Source organism: Hyaena hyaena, unplaced genomic scaffold (assembly GCF_003009895.1).
Source record: "Hyaena hyaena isolate Hyena2069 unplaced genomic scaffold, ASM300989v1 scaffold_38, whole genome shotgun sequence".
Classification (NCBI taxonomy): domain Eukaryota; kingdom Metazoa; phylum Chordata; class Mammalia; order Carnivora; family Hyaenidae; genus Hyaena; species Hyaena hyaena.
In genome coordinates this window covers 3,739,053-3,766,615 of record NW_024080670.1, presented here as the reverse complement: position 1 = coordinate 3,766,615, position 27,563 = coordinate 3,739,053, and the positions used below count along the sequence as shown (strand labels likewise).

General features: G+C 50.0%; 1 protein-coding gene across 12 annotated transcripts in view; it reads left to right on the top strand.

The window, feature by feature from the left end:
* ODF2 (outer dense fiber of sperm tails 2) overlaps nucleotides 1-27,563 on the top strand; it is a 37,685-nt gene that overhangs the window by 6,404 nt on the left and 3,718 nt on the right. For 11 of the 12 annotated variants that reach the window (XM_039229449.1, XM_039229451.1, XM_039229450.1 and 8 more), the window contains 14 exons: nucleotides 5,373-5,543; nucleotides 6,452-6,612; nucleotides 7,379-7,508; nucleotides 8,084-8,215; nucleotides 14,148-14,219; nucleotides 16,239-16,310; nucleotides 16,432-16,548; nucleotides 17,171-17,356; nucleotides 17,769-17,878; nucleotides 19,395-19,530; nucleotides 24,154-24,264; nucleotides 24,373-24,477; nucleotides 25,752-25,910; nucleotides 27,236-27,336. In XM_039229449.1, coding sequence (XP_039085380.1) covers nucleotides 5,373-5,543; nucleotides 6,452-6,612; nucleotides 7,379-7,508; nucleotides 8,084-8,215; nucleotides 14,148-14,219; nucleotides 16,239-16,310; nucleotides 16,432-16,548; nucleotides 17,171-17,356; nucleotides 17,769-17,878; nucleotides 19,395-19,530; nucleotides 24,154-24,264; nucleotides 24,373-24,477; nucleotides 25,752-25,910; nucleotides 27,236-27,336 — 1,763 coding nt within the window. Of the gene's footprint in view, nucleotides 1-5,372; nucleotides 5,544-6,451; nucleotides 6,613-7,378; nucleotides 7,509-8,083; nucleotides 8,216-14,147; nucleotides 14,220-16,238; nucleotides 16,311-16,431; nucleotides 16,549-17,170; nucleotides 17,357-17,768; nucleotides 17,879-19,394; nucleotides 19,531-24,153; nucleotides 24,265-24,372; nucleotides 24,478-25,751; nucleotides 26,081-27,235; nucleotides 27,337-27,563 lie in introns of those variants that run through there. The other variant, XM_039229455.1, reaches the window with a different exon arrangement.

The following is a 27,563-nucleotide window of genomic DNA, read 5'->3' as shown; positions in this document are numbered from 1 at the left end:
CCATCCACCCATCCATCCATCCATCTGCACAGTGATTCTCGCGGCCTAACTTTTATTGAGACTTGGGCCAGACGCTGTCGGGCACTGTGGGGACAGCCTCCGGCTGGCAGGCTCAACCTCCTTAGGCTTACATTCTAGTCAGTTGCGACAAGAAACCTCAGTGACGAGGAGACAAGACCTTTTGGCTGCATTTTACGCAAAGATCTCATTATTGGGGCAAAAGTAAAAAGGACCTGAGGCTGCTTCCAGATGATGGCTGACCCATTTGGAAACAGTCTTTTGCTGATAGTTTATTACTTTTTTTTGATAGTTTATTACTTTTAAAATTAGAAATAAAAAGTAAAAGGAATTACTCTGAAGTCCTACTTCATGGGGTTGACTGCCTGATTTATCAGTTTTCCCGAAGAGACAAAGGGAGAATGGGGTATTCTAGGGAATAAATGAAAAGTGTTCTGACTTGACTTGTGTGTGTGTGTGTGTGCGCACGCGTGTGCGCATAAGAAAGATTGGAATTAGTGGTGCCTGGGTGGCTCATTTGGTTAAGCGTCCAACTCTTGGTTTCTGTGAGCCCCACACATTGGGCTTTGTGCTGACAGCACCGAGGCTGCTTTGGATTCTGTCTCCTTCTCTCTCTGCCCCTCCCCCACTAGCGCTCGTGCACTCTCTCTATCTCAAAAATAAACATCAAAAAAAAAAAATACATGAATACACTTAAAAACTTTAAATGCCTTTATTTTATTTTATTTTTAAATGTTTGTTTATTTTGAGAGAGAGAGCACATGAGCAGGGAGGGGCAGAGAGAGAGGGAGACAGAATCTGAAGCAGGCTCCAGGCTCTGAGCTGTCAGCACAGAGCCTGATGCAGTGCTCAGACCCGTGAGCGAGATTGTGACCTGAGCCAAAGTCGGATGCTCGACCGACTGAGCCACCCAGCCACCCTAAAAACTTTAAATGCCTTTAAAAAAGAAAAGGGAAAGAAAGTTTGGGATTAAAATGCGGTCTTCCATTTTTTTGCTACATGTACCTGACTAATCAGTTAGTTGTAAATGAAAAACAACTGTTTTGAAAACAAACATGAGCTCTCATTTTTGTTGAATGGCGTATACTGTAGTTGAAAAACTTACTGACCTCTCTCCTGTTGGCAAGTGTAGGAGAAATCAGCAAACTTTTTTTATACTGTTTGGAGAGGATTGGTGAAATCATTTAACAGTTCTGGAGCATTTATGAAAACATTGATGCTATAGTTTTGTAAAATTAAAATTTTTTTAAATTTCTTTTTATTTTTAAGTAATCTCTACGCTTAGTGTGGGGCTTGAACTCACAAACTCAAGATCAAGAGTTGCATAGTCCAAACACCCTAGGGATGCTATAGTTTTATACCTAGGAATTGATGCTATAGTTTTTTTTTGTTTGTTTTTGTTTTTTAAGTTTATTTCTTTTGAGAGAGAGTGAGAGAGAAAAAGAGAGAGCAAGCAGGGGAGGGGCAGAGAGAGACAATCCCAAGCAGGCTCCCTGTCAGCATGGAAGCCCAATGCAGGGCTTGATCTCCTGAACCTCAAGATCATGACCTGAGCTGGAATCAAGAGTTGGCCGCTTAACTGACTGAGCCAGTGCACATGAGTACAGGGATCATGTATAAAGATGTTTGTAAGAGAGAAAAATTGGAAGCTACCTAAATGTCTGTCAGGAGGGTATTGGTTAAATTATGATATATGCATGCAGTGGAATAGCATAGAACTGTTACCGTGATGGAGGTAGATATTTATATGTGATCATGAAGCATGGAGCCGCACAGCAAGTAGGGTTTGGCCCTATTTGTACAAACAAGGGCATCTGTGGGGCACCTGGCTGACTCAGTAGTCAGAGCATGACTTTTTTTTTTTTTAATGTTTATATATTTTTGAGAGAGCGAGAGACAGGGTGTGCGGGGGAGGAGCAGAGAGAGGGTGGGAGACACAGAATCTGAAGCAGGCTCCAGGCTCTGAGCTGTCAGCACAGAGTCTGACGTGTGACTCAAAATCACACACTATGAGATCATGACTTGAGCCGAGGTCGCTTAACCAACTGAGCCACCCAGGCACCCCTCTTTTTTTTTTTTTTTTAAAGTTGAATTATTTTGAAAGAGAGAGAGATAGACAGAATACCTGCTGTCCACATGGAGCCCAATGCAGGGCTCCATCTTACGAACCTCAAGATCATGACCTGAGCCGAGATCAAGAGTCAGACCCTTAACCTACTGAGCCACCCAGGCGCCCCAGAGCATGTGACCATGTGACTCTTGATCTTGGAGTCATGAGTTTGAGCCCCATGTTGGGCGTAGAGCTTCCTTTAAACGAATGAGAAAAAAAAAAAGGACATCTGTATTGGTGTGTATATATGTGTGTTTGTATATGCATAATATTTTCTGGAAAGATATATAAAAAGTAGTAAGCAGTTGGAGGGCCCTTAATGGTTTATTTTTTATTGTCTGCTTGAAACTCAATATAACAAGCATACTATATTTTATAATTAAAAGTGGTTTTTAAAAAACGGAGAAGACTTGGTAGTTTTTGAAATATACATTAAAGATCTGCCACTATGGAAATTGACTTCCCTACTGACCTAGGTTGCTAGAAGCTACGGCCCCCTCTGGAGAGCTCAATGACTGCTTTCAGTCCTGGGGCCATGGACTCCTAGAAATAGAGCTCAGAGAGGTGACTTGTCTCTCAAATAATAGCTGTATTTGATGATGTCCCCTCAAGCCAGTGCCTTTCTCCTTCCCAGTGGTGCTCAGTTTCTGGGAAGACCCAACCTGACCTTTCCATTATGGGCAAGGGAGAAAGATTCTATGATGAGGAAACGCGGGGTGAGCTGGACATGGACCCCAGAACACATGCTGTGTACCTGTGGGGATTCTTGTTTGATTTTTTTTTTTAATGTTTATCTATTTTGAGAGACAAGAAAGAGAGAGAGAGAGAGCAGGGAGAGGGACAGAGGGAGATTGAAGAGAGAGAGAATCCCAAGCAGGATTCGTACTATCAGTGCAGAGCCCAATGTGGGGCTCTATCTCACTAACTGTCCAATGTGGGGCTCTATCTCACGAACAGTGAGATCATGACCTGAGCTGAAATGAAGAGTCCGTCACTTAACCCACTGAGCCACCCAGGCGCCCCTCTTGTTTGATTTAAAATTTTTTAAAAAATTTTTATTTAAAAAGTTTTTCTTTAATGTTTTATTTATTTCTGAGAGAGAGAGACAGCGTGAGCAGGGGAGGGTCAGAGAGAGAGGGAGACAGAGAATCTGAAGACAGGCTCCAGGCTCTGAGCTGTCAGCACAGAGCCTGACACGGGGTTCAAACCCGTGGACCATTAGATCATGACCTGAGCCAAAGTCGGACACTCAACCGACTTATCCACCCAGGTGCCCTGACTGCCCTGGGACTCCTGGGTGGAAAGAAGCTTTCTGATCTTTTCTTAGAAAGAGACTCCTTGTTTTGTTTTTTGTAACGGTATCGTATTTTACTTATTGTATTCTTTTTGGACACATTTTGACTATATTTGCAATTGTACCTTATTGTTTTTTAAAGCAGTATTCATTGTGGGTATATTTGTACCATGATGTATTTAACCAATACTGTCTTGTCATACATTTATCTTTATCTTTGCTATCCTTGCCTTGATATTAAATATTGATTCATATTCTTAGATATTCTTTTATTTTTTTTAACATTTATTTTTGAGAGAGAGAGAGGAGAGAGAGAGACAGTATGTGAGCAGGGGAGGGGCAGTGAGGGAGGGAGACACAGAATCTGAAGCAGGCGCCAGGTTCTGAACGGTCAGCACAGAGCCTGATGCAGGGCTCGAACCCGTGAACCATGAGGTCATGACCTGAGCTGAAGTCAGACGTTTAACCGATTTAGCCCCAGATTCTTACATATTCTTAATAAGTCCCTAGAAATAAGTGACTGGGACAGAGGACACATGCATTTTAAAAATTGTACCCTGTAAGTCCTACTTGTTTGGCATGAGAGTTATACTTTTTTAATTTTTAAATGTTTATTTTATTTTTGAAAGAGTGAGAGAGAGTGTGTGCATGGGGGGAGGGGATGGCAAGAGAGAGGGAGAGAAAGAATCCCAAGCAGGCTCTGCGCTGACATGGGGCTCAGTCTCATGAACCACAAGATCATGACCCGAGCCAAAATCCAGAGTCAGACACTTAACCAACTGAGTGCCCCGGCGCCCCGAGTTATAGTCGTATTGAATACTTTTATTCCTGAGAGTCACCCTCTTCCCTTGGAATCTGGTACAGAGGTTGGCCACTTGGGCTTAAAAGGAACAGAACTGTACAAATAATGAGAAATAGCAAGTGCTTAATGCACCAGAATAAACCTAGAGACTGAGAGAGTCAAGTTCAACATATCAAAAACCCATGGAAACCCTGGTTCCCAGATCATAATAGCTTTCTTTCTGGAGTCTTACATGCAAAGGCTCATACAGCTTTACGTAATCATTTTGGAGGGGGTACATGCATTTTGTTTAAAAAATATGTTTTGATGCTGATGTATTTAAATATTTCCAGACATCATACCATTCTACCCCTAAAGCATTCAGCATGCATTTCTAATAATATGTTTCTATGTAACCGAAATAACAACAATTAGTCCTAAAAGCTGTATTTCTTCTTTTCATATATCTGGTCCACACTCACATTTAACCACTTGTCCCCAAAGTACCTTTTATAATAAGCAGATGTGGGTTACTTGCAACGGCCCACTGTTATGCATTCGTATTCATTTAAATTTTTTTTTTTAATGTTTTATTTATTTCTAGGAGAGAGAGAGAGAGACAGCGTGAGCAGGGGAGGGTCAGAGAGAGAGGGAGTCACAGACTGAAACAGGCTCCAGGCTCTGAGCTGGCAGTTAGCACAGAGCCCGACGCGGGGCTCGAACCCACGAACCGCGAGATCATGACCTAAGCGAAAGTCGGACGCTTAACCGACTAAGCCACCCAGGCGCCCCACATTCGTATTCATTTAAAAGGCTTTTGACTTAGTTCACTTCTGCCCTCAGTAAATGAAATCATTCACCGCCCCCAACTTCTGCCAGCTTTGAGTATTGTGACTATTTATGTCAGCTTGTTCTGTCCTTTATTTTAAACTTGACATCGTAACACAGGCTTATTTTTTGGGTCGAATAATCTTTAGAAACGTCACGTAAACGGGTAGGTGACGTTCCATTAAGAAGAAGCCGCGGTTGTTCTCTCCTTCCCGGGGTCCCCGTGGTCGGCCCTCGGCGTTTTAGCCCTTCCTGCTTCCGCAGGACAAGCAGGTGGTGCTCGAACTGACGGTTGTGGCTTTGCCTTATGAGTTCACGTGTCTCTCCCTCCTCTGCATCAGAATCCTCCTCATTGCCTGGAGATCACGCCACCATCTTCAGAAAAGCTGGTCTCGGTGATGCGGTTAAGTGACCTCTCTACAGAAGATGACGACTCGGGTCACTGTAAAATGAACCGTTATGATAAGAAGATTGACAGTCTAATGAACGCGGTTGGTTGTCTCAAGTCTGAGGTGAGGAAGGTAGGGAGTGGAAGAGCTATTGGCCTGAGGACGTGAGGTACCCCGCAGGCCGGGTCCTGGTGGCCCACATCTTTCCTCGGTCCCCTCCCGGCAGGCTGCCCAGGGCTTTAGATGCCCCTGAGGAGGCAGCCGGGGCAACCTGGGATCCCTCTCCACTTACCCCAGGCCTGGCCCTGACCCCGCCTGGTGCTTCGTATGGCTGCCCTGGTTGGATCTGTCACCGCAGTAAATGAAGCTGGTGGTGGTATTTGTCCCTGTTTTGGAGACGAAGTGACGGGGACACCGGGACCTGTTTCCCAGTTGACACAAAAGTTTTAAAAAAGAACAAAGCCCCAAAAGAGGTGAAGGAAGTTTGTCCTCAGTTGGTGGGCCATGCCCTTAATTGGGAACAACCTGGAAGTCCACGGCCCTGGCCCGGGAGGGTGGCGGGAGCTGGCGTGAAAGTCTGGGTCTTGAGTGCTGACGTGGCCCGTGTCTTGCTGACATGGCCTGCCTTTAATCCGCCACCCTGTCCCTGGGGCCCGTAGGCCCTCCTGGAGAAGCTGGGGCTGGCTGCCCGGCAACAGCCCTGTCCCCACAGCGGGCAGTGCGCGGGCCTTCTTGTGACACCTCTCCTGCGGTGTGCCCACCGAACCACGGTTTGTATCCCGGCCCTGTCCCCAGCCAGCCAGGCACTTGGGCCCTCTGCACCCGGTTTTCTCAGTCCCGAGGAAACGAGATGAACAGCGTCCGCCCAGAGTCTGTGTGATGATTAACTGAGATTGCAGCCAACAGGACCTAAGCACGTCTGTGCCTGTCAATCGGAGGCGCCCTTATCTGGCCCAAAGCGATGGGCCTGGCGACGAGCCTCGGAGGAACCGTCCCCTCAGTGGCCCCTGCCTGCGTGCCCCCCTGCACAGGTCAAGATGCAGAAAGGTGAGCGCCAGATGGCCAAAAGATTCCTAGAGGAGCGGAAGGAGGAGCTGGAGGAGGTGGCCCATGAGCTGGCCGAGACCGAGCACGAGAACACCGTGCTGAGGCACAACATCGAGCGCATCAAGGAGGAGAAGGACTTCACCGTGTAAGGCGGCCCGGCCCCAGAGCGCGTTCCCCCCGCCGCCGCCCCCCCCCCGGGTCCCAGCACCCCCGGGCTTATGGCCGTCTGCCAGTCACATGGCCAGCTACCAGAAGGTGCCCGTGATTCACGCTGGGAGGGAAGACGAGAACCCCTCACAGAGTGCAGTGGGGGCAGGGAAGCCTTTCTGGAAAAAGCGACGTTTAAGGAGCGTCCTGCGGGGTGGTTAGGGGAGGCGGCCAGTAGGTGCTGGGAACAAAGGATGCTGGATCTGGTGTGAAAGCCCCCAGGGAGGCGTTTGCAACCCAGAAATGGAATGCAGGCCTGAAGGAGCAGGGGAGAGGGCAGGGGGCGCCATGGAGGTTGGCGGAGGCCGCTCTTAGCGGTCGTTTGGAGGAGTGTGCCCTGAGCAGCCACGGAAGGGTGTTCAAAGCAGGGAGTGGTGTGCGGCCAGGCTTGGCTCCGCTGTGAAGAGTGGATGGGGAGGCTCAGAAGCGGATCTGAAGGTGGCGGTTTGAAGGCTGTGGCAAGGGCCAGGGCCAGAGGTGACGCTAATGACTAAGAAGCCAGCAGGGCCGCGGTTGCCATCACATCACCTGAGGTGGAGGCCCTGCTGTGGCGCCCAGGTGGCCGCCCGGGAGCCATCCCTCCCCCTCCCCCACTGTCCCCTGACCGGAGATGAGGCTCGCAGGGCATTGTGAGGCGAGCCTCAGAGCTCTGGGTGGGCCGTGGCCTGGGAGGGCTCATAGAGCCCTATTCTCTCTGGCCCCAGGCTTCAGAAGAAACACCTCCAGCAGGAGAAAGAGTGCCTCATGTCCAAGCTGGTAGAGGCTGAAATGGATGGGGCTGCTGCCGCCAAGCAAGTCATGGCCTTGAAGGACACCATCGGGAAGCTGAAGACAGTAGGTGGTGGGACTGGGCCCAGAGAGGGGCAAGCTGCAAGCTGGGGAGGGGTCTTTACGCAGTCATCAGGCCCACTTTGTGACATCCCTGGGCCAGGGGAGAGCACGCTTGACGCCTCAGCCCCCACCCCCACTCTCACTTCTGGGGCCTGATCCTCGAGGATGACCTCTGGTGGCCAGGGTTTCTGAGTTGACCTCATCATGGGTCTCCTGGGATCACAGTGAGTCAAGGCCTAAGTCTGATTCCTGCAAGTTTCAGCCACAGTTTGATTCCTGCGAGTATCGGCCACCAGGTGTCGTCCTCCTCTTCCTCCACTTCTTCCAGGAAGCCTGCCTTAACTGCACTTGCCCACGCTGGGCGCCCCAGCCCTTGTCCCTCGGTCGCTCTCAGCTCCTGCCCCATCCTTCCAGGTCCACCTCCTCTGGGAAGCCTGCCCTTGACCACTCTGGCCCCGTACACAGCCCTGGGCTGCTTACCTGGGCTTCCTGGCTCCAGCGCCTCTTTAAAGGGGCCTGGCTCTACCACGTGCCCCCTCCTCCCCCTGTACCGTGTAACACTGCTTGCTGTCTTCCAGGAGAAACAAATGACCTGCACGGACATTAACACCCTGACGAGGCAGAAGGAACTTCTCCTGCAGAAGCTAAGCACATTTGAGGAGACCAACCGCACCCTCCGAGACCTGCTGAGGGAACAGCACTGCAAAGAGGTGAGCTGGGACTCGGCCACGTCCCGCGGCACCAAGGGCCCATCTGCTGCGAGCCTCCATGGCCCCCTCCGCCGTTCCTCATCGGGGAATAGAATGAACTAGCAGTGCCGGGCCCGAGGGGGCCGTGGGAGGATCTGACAGGATGTTCACGGGATGCGCTGGGCACCCCTGGTAGACGGGCGCTGCCTTAGTTGTCGAAGCTGGACCTGGTGGCGCAGGAAGGGACCCGAGGAGCCCGGGATGAGCTCGGCCCCTGGGTGAAGGGAGGATGGCTAATGGCTGGCACCAACCGTTGGGCTGCGCTTTTCTTAAAAGGTGGTCTCTGGAAGATATTCTGTATTAGCAGATGATTCTGGAAAGACTGACGGCCCAAACAGCCATCTTCCTGTTTGGTTCACATCAGAGACCATAGTGTCTTTTGTTTTGTTTTGTTTTATGTTATGTTTGCATTGTGAACTTCTTGTTTTTATTTAAAAGAATTAGTATTCGGGGCGCCTGGATGGCTCAGTCGGTTAAGTGTCCGACTTCGGCTCGGGTCGTGATCTCACGGTTCGTGGGTTCGAGCCCCACATCAGGCTCTGTGCTGACAGCCAGCTCAGAGTCTGGAGCCTGTTTCAGAATCTGTGTCTCCCTCTTTCTCTGACTCTCCCCTGCTAATGCTCTGTCTCTCTCAAAAATAAATAAATGTTAAAAAAAAAAAAAGAATTAGTATTTAATTCATTATTTAGTTTTTAAATTTTTATTTAATTAAAAAAAATTTTTAATGTTTCATTTATTTCTGAGAGAGAGAGAGAGAGAGGCAGCATGAGCAGGGGAGGGGCAGAGAGAGAGGGAGACACAGAATCTGAAGCAGGCTCTAGGCTCTGAGCTGTCAGCACAGGGCCTGACGTGGGGCTTGCACTCACAAAGCATGAGATCATGACCTGAGCTGAAGTTGGACGCTTAGCCGACTGAGCCACCCAGGCGCCCCTAAATTTTTTAATTAAAAAAGTTTTTAATGTTTTTTTTTTAATATTTTTTATTTATTTCTAGGAGAGAGAGAGAGACAGCGTGAGCAGGGGAAGGTCAGAGAGAGAGGGAGTCACAGACTCTGAAACAGGCTCCAGCCTCCGAGCTGGCAGTCAGCACAGAGCCCGACGCGGGGCTCGAACCCACGAACCGCGAGATCATGACCTAAGCGAAAGTCGGACACTTAACCGACTAAGCCACCCAGGCGCCCCAAATTTTTTAATGTTTATTTTATTTTTGAGAGAGAGACGGCGTGAAAGTGGGGGAGGGGCAGGGAGCGAGAGACAGAGCAGAGACAGAGACAGAAAGAGACTGACCCAGAATCTGAAACAGGCTCCACGCTCTGAGCTGTCAGCACAGAGCCTGATGTGGGGCTTGAACTCATGAACTACAAGATTATGACTTGATCTGAAGTTAGATCATGAGTTGATGCTTAACTGACTGAGGCACCCAGGTGGCCCTATTTATTTGTTTTGAAGGTAGGCTCCACACTCAATGTGTGGCTTGATCTCACAACCCGAAGATCAAGAGTATAGTGCTCTACTGATTGAGCCAGCCAGGTGCCCCACCCCCCAGCTAGTATGTAAAATAAGGAATAGAAGTGGTATGTTTATAGACCAGCCTTCCAAACAAAATCTTGTCCATGTAGTTAAATGTCTCCTTTGGTGATAAGCTTATCAGAGGGATCCTTTAGCTCCAATCAGATAGTTTGCATCACTTACGTATGCATCACTTAGTATACTATTGTTTAGCCTGTTTTCAAACCTTATGGAAATGATAGCGTTCCACATGTATTCTTTTGAGTTTGTTTTTTCACTCAAATTAAAAAAAAATTTTTTTAATGTTTACTTACATATTTATGAGGGAGAGAGAGAGAGACAGCGCGTGCCTGTGTGCAAGAGAATGGGGGAGAGGCAGAGAGAGAGGGAGAGAGAATCCTAAGCAGGTTCTGTACTGTCAGCACAGAGCCTAAATCGGGGCTCCATCTCACAAACTGTGAGATCATGACCTGAGCCGAAATCAAGAGTCAGACGTTTAACCTACTGACCTATTCAGGCTCCCCGTTACTCAATAGTTTTATAAGATCCATCCAATTTTCTCCTGAGACCTAAGGTAGTTAACTTTCACTGCTATATTCCATTTTATGACTAATCCACAACTTATCCTTTCTTCTGTTGATGGACACTATTTTCAGTTGTTTCCTATTAAACAAGCCCTCAGGGCGCCTGGGTGGCTCAGTCGGTTAAGCCTCAGATTTCGGCTCAGGTCATGATCTCACAGTCTGTGGGTTCGATACTGGTGTCGGGCTCTGTGCTGACAGCTCAGAGCCTGCAGCCTGCTTCAGATTCAGTGTCTCCCTTTCTGCACCTCCCCCGTTCGCTCTCTGTCTCTCAAAATAAAATAAAGACATAAAAAAAATAATTTATTTTGGGCATTCATGTACACTATCCTGGTGTATTTGAGAGTTTCTAGACTATATTTCTATCAATTTATTAGTCATAGCTAAATTATTCTCTTAAAATGGTTAATACCTATTTAACGTCTGGCTCAGTATACTTGGCTGGGGAATTCTTTCTTAACTGCTATTTTTTTTTTTTAAGTTTATTTTGAGAGAGAGAGAGAAAGAGAGAGGGGGAGGGAGGGACAGAGGGAGGGAGAGACAGAATCCCAAGCAGGCTCTGTGCTGTCAGCGCAGAGTCTGACACGGGGCTTAAACTCACAAACCGTGAGATCATGACCTGAGCTGAGGTCAAGAGTTGGAGGCTTAACCAAAAGAGCCACCTGGGTGGGCACTTTTTAACCTCTCTGGGCCTCAGTTTTCCCACCTGTGAAGTGGGACTAGCATCTTCCATGTGGTATCATGTGAGGACATAGATGAGGGACTGGCATGTTGCCTGGCGCATGATAGCTGTGTGGTAAGTGTTAGGTGCTGCTGCTGTTTGTCCTGGGACTGGGGCCCCCAGAAAACCCTCTTTCTTCCCAGTATTTCTCCTTTGGGACTCCTTAGCTTCTACTGTCCTGGAATTCTAGAATCTCCCATTGGAGATGAAGGGTCAGCTAACCTGGGCTCCCACCCACGGCAGCTACTCTCCTTTGAGTCCCAGGCTCTCCTCTCCCCCTGCCCACGTGGCTCTTGGGCCGGCCCTCCCACCTCGGTGCTTCCTATGCTCCGTGGATGAGAGTTTCCTCTGGCCGTGGGGCCAGTTGGCTTAGGGCCCAGCTCTGCCGTTTGCAGCTGCGTGATCTCGTGCCGCTCACCTCACTTCTCCCAGCTCGGTCTCCTCCTCTCGAAAATGGGGGCGGTCATAGGTCGCGGCTCCTTCGAATGCGGGATTCGGTGAGATTGCGTTTTCGCTTGGGTAGCGCCCCCCGGAGGCTCGGAGGACACGGCGTAAAGGGCAGTGCGAGCAGCTCCACGCCTTAGCTTCCATCCCGTGTTCTTTGCCTCCTCCCGTTGCCCGAGAAACCGTGACGCCGGCCTCTCCGCTCCCAGGCCTGCCGTGGCTTGTGACTGGGACCTGTGAGCCGGAGAGGAGAAGGGAAGGCGAGCCGAGCCCGCTTCTAGGGAAGAATTGAGCCGGTTCACAGCCACGGCCTGTTTGGGAAGATGGGCAAGGGCGTGAGCGTGCAGGTGGGGAGGAGGGAGCTCAGGGGCTGATAAACATATGAGTAACGGGGAAATGCAAGCTAAAGCAGCAGCTGGAAAGACTGGCCGCTGCCCAGAGCCCTCCTCCTGCCCGTGGCCATGCAAACCCGCGCAGGCATTTTGTAGGTCATTTCAGCTGCCGCAGATCACAGACCTTCAGGCTCAGGCACTTTGTACACGCCTGGCCCAGCACAGCACTTCGGTACAGTGCTGGCATTTCTGTGACCTGGGAACACCTTCCTTGCCCAGAGGCCGTGCAAGGGCAAAGGTTAAAAATACAATGGTCTGTTAGAGAAAGAAGGCCGATTAGATGCTGCTGAGGGGATGGGGGTGGGCGGGGAACGAGACTGTTTTAACAGGTCTTTCCGTTGGGATGATGGAAATGTTCCGGAACTAGGGAGTTGTGGTAGTTGCACAATATTTGAAGGTACTATATACGCCACTGGATTCTACACTTAACAGTGGTTAAGGGGCGCCTGGGTGGCTTAGTCAGGCATCTGACTTTGGCTCAGGGCACGATCACACGGTTTGTGAGTTCAAGCCCCACATTGGGCTCTGTGCTGACAGCTCGGAGCCTGGAGCCTGCCTGCTTCAGATTCTATGTCTCCGTCTCTCTCTGCTCCTCTCCTGCTCACACTCTGTCTCTTTTCTCTCTCTCTCTCTCTCAAAAATAAATAAATGTTAAAAAAAAAATGAAAAGGGTGCCTGGGTGGCTCAGTCGATTAAGTGTCTGACTTTGGCTCAGGTCATGATCTCACAGTTTGTGAGTTCAAGCCCTGCTTCGGGCTCTGTGCTGACAGCTCAGAGCCTGGCGCCTGCTTCGGATTCTGTGTCTCCCTCTCTCTCAGCCCTTCCCCCACTCATGCTCTGTCTCTGTCTCAAAAATAAATAAACATTTTTAAAAAATGGTTAAAATGGCACGGTTTATGTTAGCAATGTGTTACCACAGTTTAAGAAATTAATAATGGAGTGTGCCACAAACCATTGAATTGTGCATTTTATTTTACTTATTTATTTTTAAATGTTTGGTTTATTTACTTTTGAGAGAGAGAGAGAGAGAGCAAGCAAGCGCGCTCAGGTAGGAGAGGGACAGAGGGAGAGAGAGACCCAGAATCCAAAACAGGCTCCAGGCCCTGAGCTGTCAGCACAGAGCCCGACGTGGGGCTTGAACCCACAAACCACGAGATCATGACCTAAGTCGGAAGTTTAACTGATTGAGCCACCAGATGCAACTGAATTGTGCAGTTTATTTTATTTTATTTTTTTTAATGTTTTTTATTTATTTCTAGGAGAGAGAGAGAGACAGCGTGAGCAGGGAAGGGTCAGAGAGAGAGGGAGTCACAGACTGAAACAGGCTCCAGGCCCTGAGCTGGCAGTCAGCACAGAGCCTGACGCGGGGCTCGAACCCACGAACCGCGAGATCATGACCTAAGCGAAAGTCGGACGCTTAACCGACTAAGCCACCCAGGCACCCCTGAATTGTGCATTTTAAATGGGTGGCTTGAATGGTATCTGAATTTTTATCTCAAAAAAGCTGTTGGGTTTTTTCTTTTTTTAAAGATTTTTTTTTTTTTATTTTTAAGTAATCTCTACACCCAACATGGGGCTCAAATTCACAACCCTGAGATCGAGAGTCGCACACTCCACCCACTGAGCCAGCCAGGTGCTCCTCAAGCTCTTTATAAAAAATCAAGTTGTTGGGGCGCCTGGGTGGCTTAGTCGGTTAAGCGTCCGACTTTCGCTTAGGTCATGATCTCGCGGTTCGTGGGTTCGAGCCCCACGTCGGGCTCTGTGCTGACTGCCAGCTCAGAGCCTGGAGCCAATTTCAGAGTCTGTTTCTCTCTCTCTCTCTGACCCTCCCCTGCTCACGCTGTCTCTCTCTCCTAGAAATAAATACAAAATATTAAAAAAAAAATCAAGTTGTAGCATAAAAATACAATATGCTATCATTTTGGTCAAATCACTTATAAACCCCATCGCATCCCTACCCCCCTAAAGATAATATTTCTCTAGATGTAGTGATATATAAGTGCATAGAGAAAAGATTGGCAGGACACTCATCAAACTAATAATAACAATGGGGTGGGGTTTGGAGGTGGATGAGGGGGACTTTAGCTTTACTCGTATTCACGGATTATTTTATAATGAGATTACAATCTATTTATGGCTCCTATAATTGGAAAGTAGTAGTTTTGGCAAAAAGGAAAGAATTCATAGGATGTAGACATCTGGGTTCATTGCTTAACGACCTGGTTCTCCCTGTGTTTTCCCTTAAAGGATTCCGAAAGGCTCATGGAGCAACAAGGAGCCCTACTTAAAAGGCTGGCGGAGGCAGACTCAGAAAAAGCGGTAACACAGCGCCCCCTGGCGGCTCTGGTGGGGTTTAGGCGACGGTGCGCAGAGGGGCTGGAGCGACCCCAGCAGCCCGTCTCCAACATTTCTTTGGGTCTTAGTTTCCTGATCTATAAAATGGGCTAATGTCCCCTTACCCTGCCTGCCCCATGGGGCTTGTCTAGTTGATCAGTCGGGAGCTCGAACCACCAAGCTGAACACCCAACCTGAGGGATGTGGCTCCTGCTGTTGGATTTTCTGACTATCAGTCTTGTTACTTAAATTTCCTGATTTGCATTAAAATCCATCAAAAGGTAGACTTTTTGACTCAACAGTTTCAGTTCTGGGAATCTCTCCCAAGGCAGCACGCTCCAAAGTCTGGTCCCTGGAACCCTAAGTTCCTCGACGATGTTAATGGGCGCCAGGAACAAAGCAGGGGAGTGATCTGCGGCCAGATGAGCTGGGAGACTACTGGCTGGCCTGCACAAAAAATGCACCATGTTAACTCCCCAGAGCTTCTGGAGTAGTTGAGCCATTAGCGCCCACACGAGTCTCCCAAGGGAGAGGGAAGATGGAGACCACCTTACCCCCGGCGTGGCGCTTGGCCCTCGCTGCCTCTCTGAATGTGACCTGGGGGATTCAGCATGAAGAGGGTAACGCCTGAATCTGCATATCCAGCTTGAGAGCCTGGGAATCAAATGATGATCCATCCGTAAATTGAAACTTTTAAGTTGCTGTTTCAAAAGATGTAGAAGATTTAATACCTTTATGGTAAAGGTGGGACTGTGGGTTCTGGAACAAAATAAGCAGAAGACTTCTTTTTTTTTTTTTTTTTATGTTTTTATTTATTTCTGAGAGAGAGAGACAGCGTGAGCAGGGGAGGGGCAGAGAGAGAGGGAGACACAGAATCCGAAACAGGCTCCAGGCTCTGAGCTAGCTGGCAGCACAGAACCCGACGCGGGGCTCAAACCCACGAACAGTGAGATCGCGACCTGATCTGAAGTTGGACACTTAACCAACTGAGCCACCCAGGCACCCCCACAACTAATATTATTTAATTTAATTTAATTTAATTTAATATTTTTGAGAGAGCGGGAACACGGGGGGACAGAGAGAAAGGGAGAGAAAGAATGCCTGGCATGGAGCCCCATATGGGGCTCAAACTCATGAACTGTAGATCACGATCTGAGCCGAAATCACGAGTCAGACGCTTAACCAACTGAGCCATCCAGGCGCCCCTATCTTTATTTTATCTTGCAAGATCAATGCGTGTGTGTGTGTGTGTGTGTGTGTGTGTGTGTTTTTTTTATGTTTTTATTTATTTCTGAGAGAGAGAGACAGCGTGAGCAGGGGAGGGGCAGAGAGAGAGGGAGACACAGAATCTGAAACAGGCTCCAGGCTCTGAGCTAGCTGTCAGAACAGAGCCTGATGCAGGGCTCAAACCCACGAACCGCGAGATCATGACCTGAGCCGAAGTTGGATGCTTAACTGACTGAGCCCCTCAGGTGCCCCTGCAGAAGACTTCTTAATATCTTTTAACAGTGGTTTTCTTTGCCCGGGGGATTATGGGGATTCTAATTTAGCATTTTTTTGTTTTTCATTGTTTCCCACGACTAATTATTAATATTATTATTAAAATATTTTTTAACATTTTTAATCATTTTTGAGAAACAGAGAGAGACAGAGCACTAGCGGGGTAAGGGCAGAAAGAGAGGGAGACACAGAATCCGAAGCAGGCTCCAGGCTCTGAGCTAGCTGGCAGCACAGAGCCCGACGCGGGGCTCAAACCCACGAACCGTGTGATCGTGACCTGAGCCGAAGTTGGATGCTTAACCGACTGAGCCCCCCAAGCGCCCCCATATTTGTTGTCTTAAATGTTCAGTACAGATATTGGGTGCTTCCTGCCAGGGTCTCTGTGACTTGGGCTGGTGTGTTTGGGATCTTGGGCTTCCAGGCACTCGGAGGAGTGGCTGTCCCCCCCGGGCCCGACTCCCTCACTCTTCCCAGGGAACTCATGATAGTGTGTGTTCTCTCCAGCGCCTGCTGTTACTGCTGCAAGACAAAGACAAGGAGGTAGAAGAGCTTCTCCAAGAAATACAATGTGAGAAGGTACCATCCCTGACAGTTGCTCCTCCGTATGGGCCCGTAGAGTTTAGTGGGGAGACTGTGCTCTGGAATCAGGGACCTGGGTTCAAATGCTGACTCTGCCACTTTCTCCATCTCTCCCAAGGCTCAAGCGAAGACAGCATCTGAACTTTCTAAATCCATGGAGTCTATGCGGGGGCATTTGCAGGCACAGCTCCGGTGCAAAGAGGCAGAGAACAGTCGCCTGTGCATGCAGATCAAGGTACCTGCTGGCCCCACAGGTGGGAAAGGAGGGGCGGGGGCATGGCAGTCTCGGCGTGGCGAGCCCTACTCAGGAAGGCTTTGCCTCAGTGGTGTATGGGGCACTTGCTGCCCAAGCACTCCTGCTTCAGAGAGACTCTGGGACGGTGGCATGCGCAGTGGACCCGGAGGCCTCAGGTGCCCTTTGCAGGAGTGACCGGGTTTGGTGCCATGACCCTGAGCCGGTCACTTAATCTCTTAGGCCCTCGGGTCTTATAACTACCCCTGGGGAAGGAATAGTCTCAATTGCTGCTTGCCCATGTGAGCTCGGGACCGTCTGAGGTCATAGCTCTGCTGAGTGACTGAGAGAATCTTCTGATCACCGCGCTGGGAGCTGAAGGAAGAATTCAGAAGGAAGAATGTTAATGTGCTAACATTAAGAGCCAGTGGGTTCAGTGATTCAGAGAAGCGCCGCGGGGAGCTGGGAACGGGCCCCCCTCCCTGGCCCTAAGGCCCCACCCAGTTGGTGACCCATTTTCTCTCTCCCTCCCTCATCCCCTCTCTTCTCTGCCCTCCCTCTCTGCCTCTCTTGTCTCTGTTCGCCACCCCCCCTCCTCCACCCCTCCCTGACCCTACCTTCCCAGAACCTGGAGCGCAGTGGGAACCAGCACAAGGCAGAAGTGGAAGCCATCATGGAGCAGCTGAAGGAATTAAAGCAAAAGGGAGACCGGGACAAAGAAACCTTAAAGAAGGCCATCCGAGCCCAGAAGGAACGAGCTGAGAAGAGTGAGGAATATGCCGAGCAGCTGCACGTGCAACTTGCTGACAAGGTGGCGGGCCGGGGTGGCCCTGAGGGCGGCCGAGGTGGCAGGTGGGTGGCGGGGGTGCTGAGGGACGGTGACGGCAGAAGGGTGAATGAAATGGGGGCCCAGGGGACAGTAGGTGAGTCAGTGGGTAAAAGGATGACAGCAGGGTGGCTGGAGAAACGACTGATTAGGGGGGACAGTTTAGCCAAGTCAGTATCGTGGGTGGGAATTTCGATGGCTGAGGAAGGACCCGCGAGCAGGGCACATGCGATTGCTAGACCTCGAGGAGCTACCTCTGGGCTCGCATAGTCCCCCTGGGCGCTCTCTGCAAAGGGACTGCAGGGCTGAAGAGTCGTCCAGGGTGAGCCCAGCCCCCAGCTGCCTCGGCTTCGGCGCTGACCCCAGGCTGACGGGCCCTGTTGTCCCACGTCCCCAGGATCTTTATGTCGCTGAAGCTTTATCCACTCTGGAATCATGGAGGAGCCGCTACAATCAAGTTGTGAAAGATAAGGGAGACCTCGAGCTCGAAATTATCGTCCTGAATGAGTACGTGTGTTTAGGCGACAGCGCGTGGGCTGATGGAGGGAAGCGGTGGGCAGGCAGCCTGAGTGGGGGGTGGGGGTAGCGTCTCCAGTCAGGGGCCGCGCTGGGCTGAGGTGTGGCGGCGCCAGCGGGGGCTGTGGAGGCTTCTCTGCTCACAGAGGGCCAGTAAGCCTGTGCCGGTCCCTGGGCCGAGCTGGGTCCCGGTGTGCACAGCATGGGAACCGGGCACACAAACACTGGCACCTTCATTCCTGTTCTGGGGGGGATGGAGCAGCAGTGGACCCACATGTCTTCTCTCTGTTGTCTGCCCAGCACTCGGAAGGTCAGAGGAGGAGGCCAAAATGGCGTAAAGTTGCAGGGCATCGAGCTCACACCTTTCTCACCTCTAGGCACCAGTGACCGTTCAAACATTCTCAGTGTCACCCGTATTCTTGTGTTTGTTCATTTGAAAAATATTTCTTGAGCGTCTACTCACTATCTACAGATAATGAAGGCAGAAGGACACATGATACAGATAAGAGGGATTGGGGAAGAGGTGCCCTGAGAAAGGAAGTCTGAACTGTTTTTTTTTTTATGTTTTTATTTATTTTTGAAAGAGAGAGAGAGAGCGCATGCGCAAGGATGGGAGGGGCAGAGAAAGAGGGAGACACAGAATCCAAAGCAGAATCCGAGCTGTCAGCACAGAGCTTGATGCGGGGCTTGAGCTCAGGAACAGTGAGATCATGACCTGAGCTGCCGTTGGACACTTAACCAACTGAGCCACCCAGGTGTCCCTGAACTGGGTGTTGAAGGCTGAGGAGGAGTTTGCCGGGTAAAACAACGGGATATGTTTGCTCGGGCCCAGTCTGTGCTTCGCAAACATTTGCCGAATGAACTGTAATTGATCGTTACTGAGAGCACACACCGTGTAAAGGTTCTGTATTGGATCTGTGAGGCCTGGGTCCTCCGTTACTGGATTCTAGCCCTGCTGAGTGACGGAGGGGGAGGGAGGGAAGGCAGGGGCAGGTGGCTTCTCTCCCGTCGTGCCGTGTACATTCACTGCAGCCCCCACCTGTGCTGGGTGAGTGTTCACACCTCTGAACAAGGAAGAGTAATGTCTGGGAGTGTCCTTGACCACCCAGCCTCGGAGTTCTGTCCTAACTTCAAGACCTACTGGACTAAGAGATCCAGGGGATGCCATGGAGAGCGGGGAAGAGAGACCCCATCTCTGGGTCTTGTCTTCTGGGAATGTCTTGGCCTCACGGGAGGATCAGAACGCAGAAGGCCTTTGGAGGGGGTGGGATGGGAGACCCTTCTGAAGGCTGTTAGAAGAGGAGGGGTGCGTGGGAAGGCCACAGCGGCGGCGCCGGGGCAGAGCAGGGGAGCTGCTTTCTGGGGTGGAGCCTGGGGAGCGGCCAGGGCACCGAGAGATGGGACAGGCTGGGGAGGAACAGTGGGCCCCCCTCCACACCAAGCCCTGGGCTCCTCAGAACCCTTGCACTTGCTTCCCTTTGTCTGCTTTCACTCTGCGACCTCCCAGCCGGGTGACAGATCTCGTAAACCAGCAACAAACGTTGGAAGAGAAGATGCGGGAAGACCGGGACAGCCTGGTGGAGAGATTGCACCGGCAGACTGCCGAGTATTCCGCGTTCAAGCTAGAGAACGAGAGGCTGAAGGTCTGTGAGGAGAGCAGGCCGGCACCATGGGTGGGGGGCAGCGGGGTCGATGGTGGGGCGCTCCCGACGGGGCCCCGAAGATGACTCCGGGAGGGGTGTTTTCAGGGGGTCTGGAGGCCGGAGCGTGATTAGAAGGGCGTGCGTCAGAGTCAGGCCAGGATTCAGGTCCTGACCGTCTCTTGCTAGTGCAGCCCCTGGGTTAGACGGTTCGTCCTTGGTCACTGAGGTGACCTTAGCGGGAGGAAAGGATGGCCTGGTGAGAACGTGGCAACGCATGTGAGACGCTTAACACGCCCACTCAGCCATCGGAGGTGGGCACGGACTCCGGGGGCGCTGCTGGTCCCTTCATGTGCCTCCATTCTCCCTTTAACCTCCTGATAATAGGGTGGTTGTCTCTGCTTTATAGAATAAGGAAGCAGGCTTAGAGAGCGGTCAGGTGCGTTGCCAAGATTGTGCCCTTGGAAGTGTTGGAGTTAGGGTTTGAAGCGGATTCTTTGGCTGAGCTTCGGCTCTTAACCACTTGCTGTGCACCCAGCATGGCAGGGACGAGACGCACCTGAACCAAAGTTCATGTTTCAGACCCAGGTTGTATCTCATTAATTGATCTGGGCAATGACATCTGGGTTTGTTTGTTTATTTTCTAAAGTATTTTATTTTGGGTGCACCTGGGTGGCTTAGTCGGTTAAGCGTCCGACTTTCGCTTAGGTCACGATCTCGCGGTTCGTGGGTTCGAGCCCCGCGTTGGGCTCTGTGCTGACTGCCAGCTCAGAGCCTGGAGCCTATTTCGGAGTCTGTATCTCCCTCTCTCTCTGACCCTCCCCTGCTCACGCTCTCTCTCTCTCTCTCTCTCTCTCTCTCCTAGAAATAAACAAAAATATTAAAAAAAAATAAAGTATTTTATTTTTATGTAATTTCTTTCAATTTTTAAAAATTTTATTTATTTAGAGAGAGACAAAGACAGAGTGATCGGGGAAGGGTCAGAGAGAGAGGAAGAGGAGAGAGAATCCCAGGCAAGCTCTGTACCTTCAGCGCAGAGCCCGATATGGGGCTCGAACTCCCAAAACCTGAGATCATAACCTGAGCCCAAACTGAGAGTCAGATACTTAACTGACCAAGCCACCCAGGCGCCGTGTATTTTTATGTAATTTCTACACCCAACCTGGGGCTCAAACTCACAACCCCGAGATCAAGAGTTACATACTTTACCGATTGAGCCAGCCAGTTACCCCTAGATTAATTTTTTTTCTTTTTACTGGTTTATTTGTTAAGATTGATTTTAGGGAAATATGACATATGGCAAGGTACACACATTCTAGAATTTTCATTAAGAACATTTTTGTGCATCACCCCCCTTGATCCAAACCTTACTAGCACCCCAGGGACGTCACCCGCTTATAAGCCTCCCTGCAAAGGTGACTGTTATCCTGATTTTCACCACAGATTATCTAGCTTGGTTTTGAATTTTGTGCCTGGCTTTCATACAGCATTATGGTTGCAAACAGTCCGTGCCATGTGGCAGGTCTCGTTCTTGATGCCATCCGGTCTGCTGTCGGCCACACCACGCTATATTTATCCATTCTACTGTCAGTGGGTGTCTTTGTGTACCTTTGGGTGCACCTATTTGGTGTATTTTATTATTTTTTTTTAATATTCATTTTTTAAAAAATGTTTTATTTATTTCTAGGAGAGAGAGAGAGAGAGACAGCATGAGCAGGGGAGGGTCAGAGAGAGAGGGAGTCACAGACTCTGAAACAGGCTCCAGGCTCTGAGTTGGCAGTCAGCACAGAGCCCGACACGGGGCTCGAACCCACGAACCGCGAGATCATGACCTAAGCGAAAGTCGGACGCTTAACCGACTAAGCCACCCAGGTGCCCCAATGTTTATTCATTTTTGAGAGAGACAGAGCACGAGCAGGGGAGGGGCAGAGAGAGAGACACACACACAGAATCCGAAGCAGACTCCAGGCTCTGAGCTGTCACCTCCAAGCCTGATGTGGGGCTCGAACCACAATGGGGAGATCATGACCTGACCCAGGCGCCCCTGGTGTATTTTTATAAATTCTGTACCTTGAGGTAGAATTGCCAGGTCATCAGATGGGGAGCATAGATTCAGCTTTGGTAGCTGTCACCACAGAATAAGGTAGTTGTACGAATTTACCCTCCCGTCAGGGATGTGTGAAAGGTACGAGTCGCTCCTTGACTCCTCGGGGACACTTGGCACTGACAGCCTTTCCCCCTGGAGCCACTCTGGGGGAGAGGCGGCCCCGCATTTGCTGTGGTGCGGTTGCTGGGGAACGAAAGGCAGCCTCCGAGCCTACCAAGTGGTTAGGGATCGGTTCCAGCATGTGGGTCTGTGGAGCATGACACAGTGCGGCCATTCAAAATAATGTTTGTAGGAGTCCGTTGTCTTAGACATTATGATTACAGAGTTCACAGTGAGCGTTTAACACAGCACACACACATGTAATGCGGAAGTTGGGTTCTTTATTCACTGTTGATAGGTATTTTTCCCGTTTTTTCCCCCAATACTAAGACATTCAAACCTATATCACACCCATTCTTCTGCAGCTTGCTTTTCTCATTCAGCCATAATACTTACTTCATGGATATCTTTTTAGGTCAGGTTTGGGTTTTTGTTTTTTTTGTTTTTTTTTTTACGTTTATCTGTTTCAGTGACTGCATATTGTTATTGTATGGAGATACCACTTTTTCTTTTGTTCCGTCTACTAAGGTGAACACTTAGGTTGTAGGAGGACACTTGTTGACTTGAGAAGTAGGTCTAACATCACTGTTACTTGAAAAAGCATGTTGCAAAGCAATAAGTACAATATCATCTCATTCTTGCTGGACGAAAAAGGTATCTAACTCAGCTACTGACAGAAGGCCAGAAACCAAGGCAATCCTCGGTGCAATCATCATGCATCATGAGTAGTTTTCCCTGGTCTTGTCTCCATTGTCAATAACAGTTATGTATTGCTTTTGTAATAAGAACATGAAAATACAGAGGTTGTTTACTTGCATCTACACTTGACCCTTGAACTGTGTGGTTCTGCTTATATGCGGATTTTTGTGGATAAAGATAGCTTAGTACTATAAATGTATTTTCTTTTCCTTATGATTTTTCCCAACATTTTCTTTGCTCTAGCTCACTTTATGGTAAGAGTACAGTATCTAATACATGTAGCGATCGAAATAGGTATTGATCGACTTTTTATTATTGGTAAGTCTTCCGGTCAATAGTAGGTTACTAGAAATAGTTAAGTTTGGGGGGAAGTAAAACTTTTTTTTTTTTTTACAAATAGTTTATTGTCAAGTTGGTTTCCATATAACACCCAGTGCTCATCCCCACAAGTGCCCTCCTCCATGCCCATCTCCCCCTTCACCCCCACCCATTAGTCCTCAGTTTGTTCTCAGCATTCAAGAGTCTCTCATGGTTTGCCTCTCTCCCTCTCCCCCACTATTTCCCCCCTTCTCCCCCATGGTCCTCCGTTAAGTTCCTCCTAATCCTCCTATACGTGCAAACATATGGTATTTGTGTTCTCTGCCTGACTTATTTCACTCAGCATAACACTCTCAAGGTCCATCCATGTTGCTACACATGGCCAGATTTCATTCTTTCTCATTGCCATGGAGTATTCCATCATATAGATAAACCACATCTTCTTGATCCATTTGTCCATTGATGGACACTTAGGCTCTTTTCATGTTTTGGCTATTGTTGAGAGTGCTGCCATGAACATTGGGGTACATGTGCTTCTATGCATCAGCACTCCTATATCCCTTGGGTAAATTCCTAGTAGTGCTATTGCTGGGTCATAGGGGAGTTCTATTGTTAATTTTTTGAGGAACCTCCACGCTGTTTTCCAGAGGGGCTGTACCAGTTTACATTCCCATCAATAGTGTAGGAGGGTGGGGGGGCGAGTCAAAATTTATACATACATATATATTTTTTAATTTTTAAAAAAAATTTTAAAAAATGTTTTATTTATTTCTTAGAGAGAGAGAGAGAGCGTGAGAAGGGGAGAGGGTCAGAGAGAGAGGTAGACACAGAGTGAAGCAGGCTCCAGGCTCTGAGCTGTCAGCACAGAGCCCGACGCAGGGCTCAAACCCACAAACCATGAGATCATGACCTGAGCCGAAGTCAGACATTTAACCAACTGAGCCACGCAGGCGCCCCTATTTTAATTTTTTTATAGTTTATTTATTTTTTGAGACAGAGAGCATGAGCAGGGCAGGGGCAGAGAGGGAGGGAGACACAGAATCTGAAACAGGCTTCAGGCTCTGAGCTGGCAGCACAGAACCCGATGCGGGGCTCAAACCCACGAACCATGAGTTCGTGACCTGAGCCCAAGTTGGACGCTTAACCGACTGAGCCACCCAGGCGCCCCATAAAGTTATATGTATATTTTTGATTGTGTGGGAGGTTGGTGCCCCTTGGCCTCCCATTGTTTCAAGGGTCAAGTTCTTTATTTTACTTGAGTTGCCCAGGCGCCTAGACTTGGGGGGGTGGTGAGGAGGCGGGGCTTCCCCTGGTTGGCCACTTGCAGTGGGGAGGGGTGAGGGTGGGATGGCTATCCGCTCCGGGAACCTTCCTGTGGGTTACTCACTAGCCACCCCTTCTAGGCTAGTTTCGCCCCGATGGAAGACAAGCTCAATCAGGCGCACCTCGAGGTGCAGCAGCTGAAGGCGTCGGTTAAAAACTACGAAGGGATGATTGACAACTATAAGAGTCAGGTAGGCGGCCTGTCACCAGGTGGACCAGGAGGCCTCTCCCAGGAAGGGAGGTTGGGTGGGAAGGGTGTTTTTCGCTGAAACTCCGCCCAATGCTTTGGCGGCCCCTAGGTGATGAAGACCAGACTGGAGGCTGATGAAGTGGCTGCCCAGCTGGAACGCTGTGACAAAGAGAACAAGATCCTTAAAGATGAGATGAACAAAGAGATCGAAGCGGTACTGCTCCACTTCCTTGCTCTCTTCCCCTACCCGGTCCAGTCCCCCTGGGCCTGTGAGCCTCTTTGATTTGGACCAGGAAATTAACGAGTTTCCCGGTTGCTGGGCTGGTCCACACTACCGTGTATGTGCCTTCTTGCGCGCATGCTCGCTCGCTCTCTCTCTTTCTCTCTCTCTCTCTCGCTGCTGCTTTATCCCTTCTCCTCCTGGTTTTCTTATTTCCTTAAATTAATCTCCCTTGCTTAGAGCAAATCCAAGCAGATTCAGATGCTAAGATCTGCGAGGTCTCGGCCGTGCTGGTTTCGTTTCTGCACCAACTCAAAGATGTGCCTTCCCTCCCTCCTAAAGAGCCTTATTCTTGCAGAGGCAGCTTGGGTGTCTAGAGACAAAGGGATCATCATATTAACTTTATTAACTCATATTAACTTTAGAGATGGGCTGCATCCAGGCCCAGCCACTAACCTGTTGTATAGCCTTGGGCGCATCCCTGCCCCATTTGGTCGTCAGCCTCCTTGCTATTACAGGGATGGACTCAGTCAGAGTTTGGACCTTCTCCTCTGACCTGTAGCGTTGGGATTGCCTTCCTAGGGGCTTTGGAGTTAGACTGGACCTTAATCCTGGCTCTACCAGTTTCTTTCCTTCTTTCTTCCTTCCTTCCTTTCTTTCTATTTATTTGGGGGGAGGGACAGAAAGCGAGGGAGAGAGAGACCGAGTCCCAAGCAAGCTCTGCACTGTCAGTGCGCACTGTTAGCCCATAGCCCGATGTGGGGCTCAAACTCACAAAGTATGAGACCATGACCTGACGGAAAATCAAGGCGCTTAACCAACCAATTGAGCCACCCAGGCAGCCCTGTCTCTATCAGTTTCTACCTGAGCAGTCTCAGGGAAATGACTTTGCTCCTTTGATCCTTAGAGGCCTTCCACTGGGACAATAGCATCTACCTGATAGGTGGTTGTATGAATTCACTGAGTAATTCAGAGAGCCCTCAGCATAGTAACTAGGTCCTGGTATTTGCTCTGTGATTGCCATTGTTATTCAGTGATGAAAGGAGTGGCTGGCTCAGGGGGCACATCAGGGTCCAACTCAGAAACCAGCCAGAATGCTGCCAGTGGCCTGTGGGGAGGGCAGGCCACATTCCTGCTTGTGATTCTCACAGGATCCTCCTCTGGGGACCCGCAGGTGGCCCTGCCCTAATTCCAAAGGACTCTGCCTATCCCACCAGCAGCGGGGGTGGGGGCCCTTCCCAACGGTGGGCTTTTCTCTCCCACTGCAGGCCCGTAGGCAGTTTCAGTCCCAGCTGGCTGACCTGCAGCAGCTGCCTGACATCCTCAAGATCACAGAGGCTAAGCTGGCCGAGTGCCAAGACCAGCTGCAGGGCTATGAGAGGAAGAACATCGACCTCACAGCCATCATATCAGACCTGCGCAGCCGGGTAAGGGACTGGCAGAAAGGGTCCCACGAACTGGCCCGAGCAGGGGCCCGCTTACCGAGATGAGCTGCACGCCCCCCCCAAGGGAGGACCGCTTCCTTTTTCTTGGCTGCCGCTTTCTGAAAGGAGTGAGCTATCATCAGTGCTGTGAAATAAAAGTCTGGTGTGCCAAATGCCTTGTGTTTGCACAAAGTGATTGTAGTCATAGGAGCCGTCACTCTCCTGTGCTGCCCCGCCCCCTGGTGCTCCGAGTCTCCGCCTGCCTCTGCTGTTCCGAGCTCTGCTGCAGTGCTGGGCCGCACCCCCAGGGGGAGACACCGAGCCAGGGGGTGTTCTTTTCTCCCAACTTTCTCTTGCTCCAGCTGCCTTTCCCTCCTCTTACCAGATCCATTGCCTGAGGTTCTGTCCAGAAAGAGGGCTCCTTTCCTCCCAGAAGCAGTCTGCCTCTGGGTTACTCGAATCCTGCCTGTGGTCTAAGAAATCACATGCCTCTTGTTTGCAGCGGGACCTTGGGCGGGGCCCTTCCACTCTCTGAACCTCTTTCCTTCTAATAATAAAAGTAGCTATCATTTTTCGAGCACAGACTTTGTGCTCCCTTATTCTCCCCCGAAATTCTCCCAGGAATGTCGTGAGGTTTAGATATTCTTTTTCTCTGCTTTCTAGAAAGCAGCCCAAGGCATAGAGGCATAAATTTCCTGAGGTCCCAGAGCCGAGAGCTGGTGAACAGGGTTTGGAACTCAGCCAGTTACACTTGGTTCCCAAGCCCGTGTTCTCAGTCCTCTTAAATTGCCCACCTGCTCTTAGACCTGAGTGTTCTTGGGGCCTTGTGAGCCTGATAGCCTGAAGCTTCTGCATACGGCAGCCAATCCTCTGGATAACTTCTCAAACTTGCCAGCCTGAAAGACTTGATAGGCTTCCTGTTGCCTTGCCCATATCCATCCCCATTTAAAGGGAGAATGAAGGCAGCAGTGCCGACAGTGTAGTTGGTAAAGCTCCGTGGCATGTCGTGTGGGCCAGTTTAGCCCACCATCTGCTTCTGCCTTCTCATGTCTGCCCTGGATCCCACTGAGTGGCCTCTCCTGATCAAGAAAGTATCGCCGTGGTTCTTCGGGATCAAAGCTGGCTTCTCTACGTGCGGGAAGGCCTTCACGGGAGTTGGGCCTAACCTGTCCCTACTCTCCTCTCTCGTCCAGGTTGTGCGTTGAGACTTGGATGCCTGCTGAGGGCAGCGCGCCTCCCTCCTGGGTGTGGATGACAGGTCCTAGGGGGAAGGGAGGGCCGCGCCGGGAAGTTCCTTCATAAACCAGTCTGTGTTCCTGTCATTTTAGATCGAACATCAGGGGGACAAGCTGGAGATGGCAAGAGAGAAACATCAGGCTTCCCAGAAGGAAAATAAACAGCTGAGTCTGAAGGTGGATGAACTGGAGAGGTTAGAGGCACTTGGTCCCATCTCTGTCCTCTTCCTAGGACCTGAGACTTTCAGCCACTTAGCTGCTTTGGGCTTGGTGTGCAGAAGTGTTTGAGGGACTCAAGGCCCTAGAAGGTACTGGGCAGACCTCAGAGGAAAAGCTGCTTGCACTGCAGTGGTAAGCATTGTGGGAGAGAGGAAGATGGTCTTTTGACTGGGGGATGCTCTGGAACAGTGTGATCAAGTCC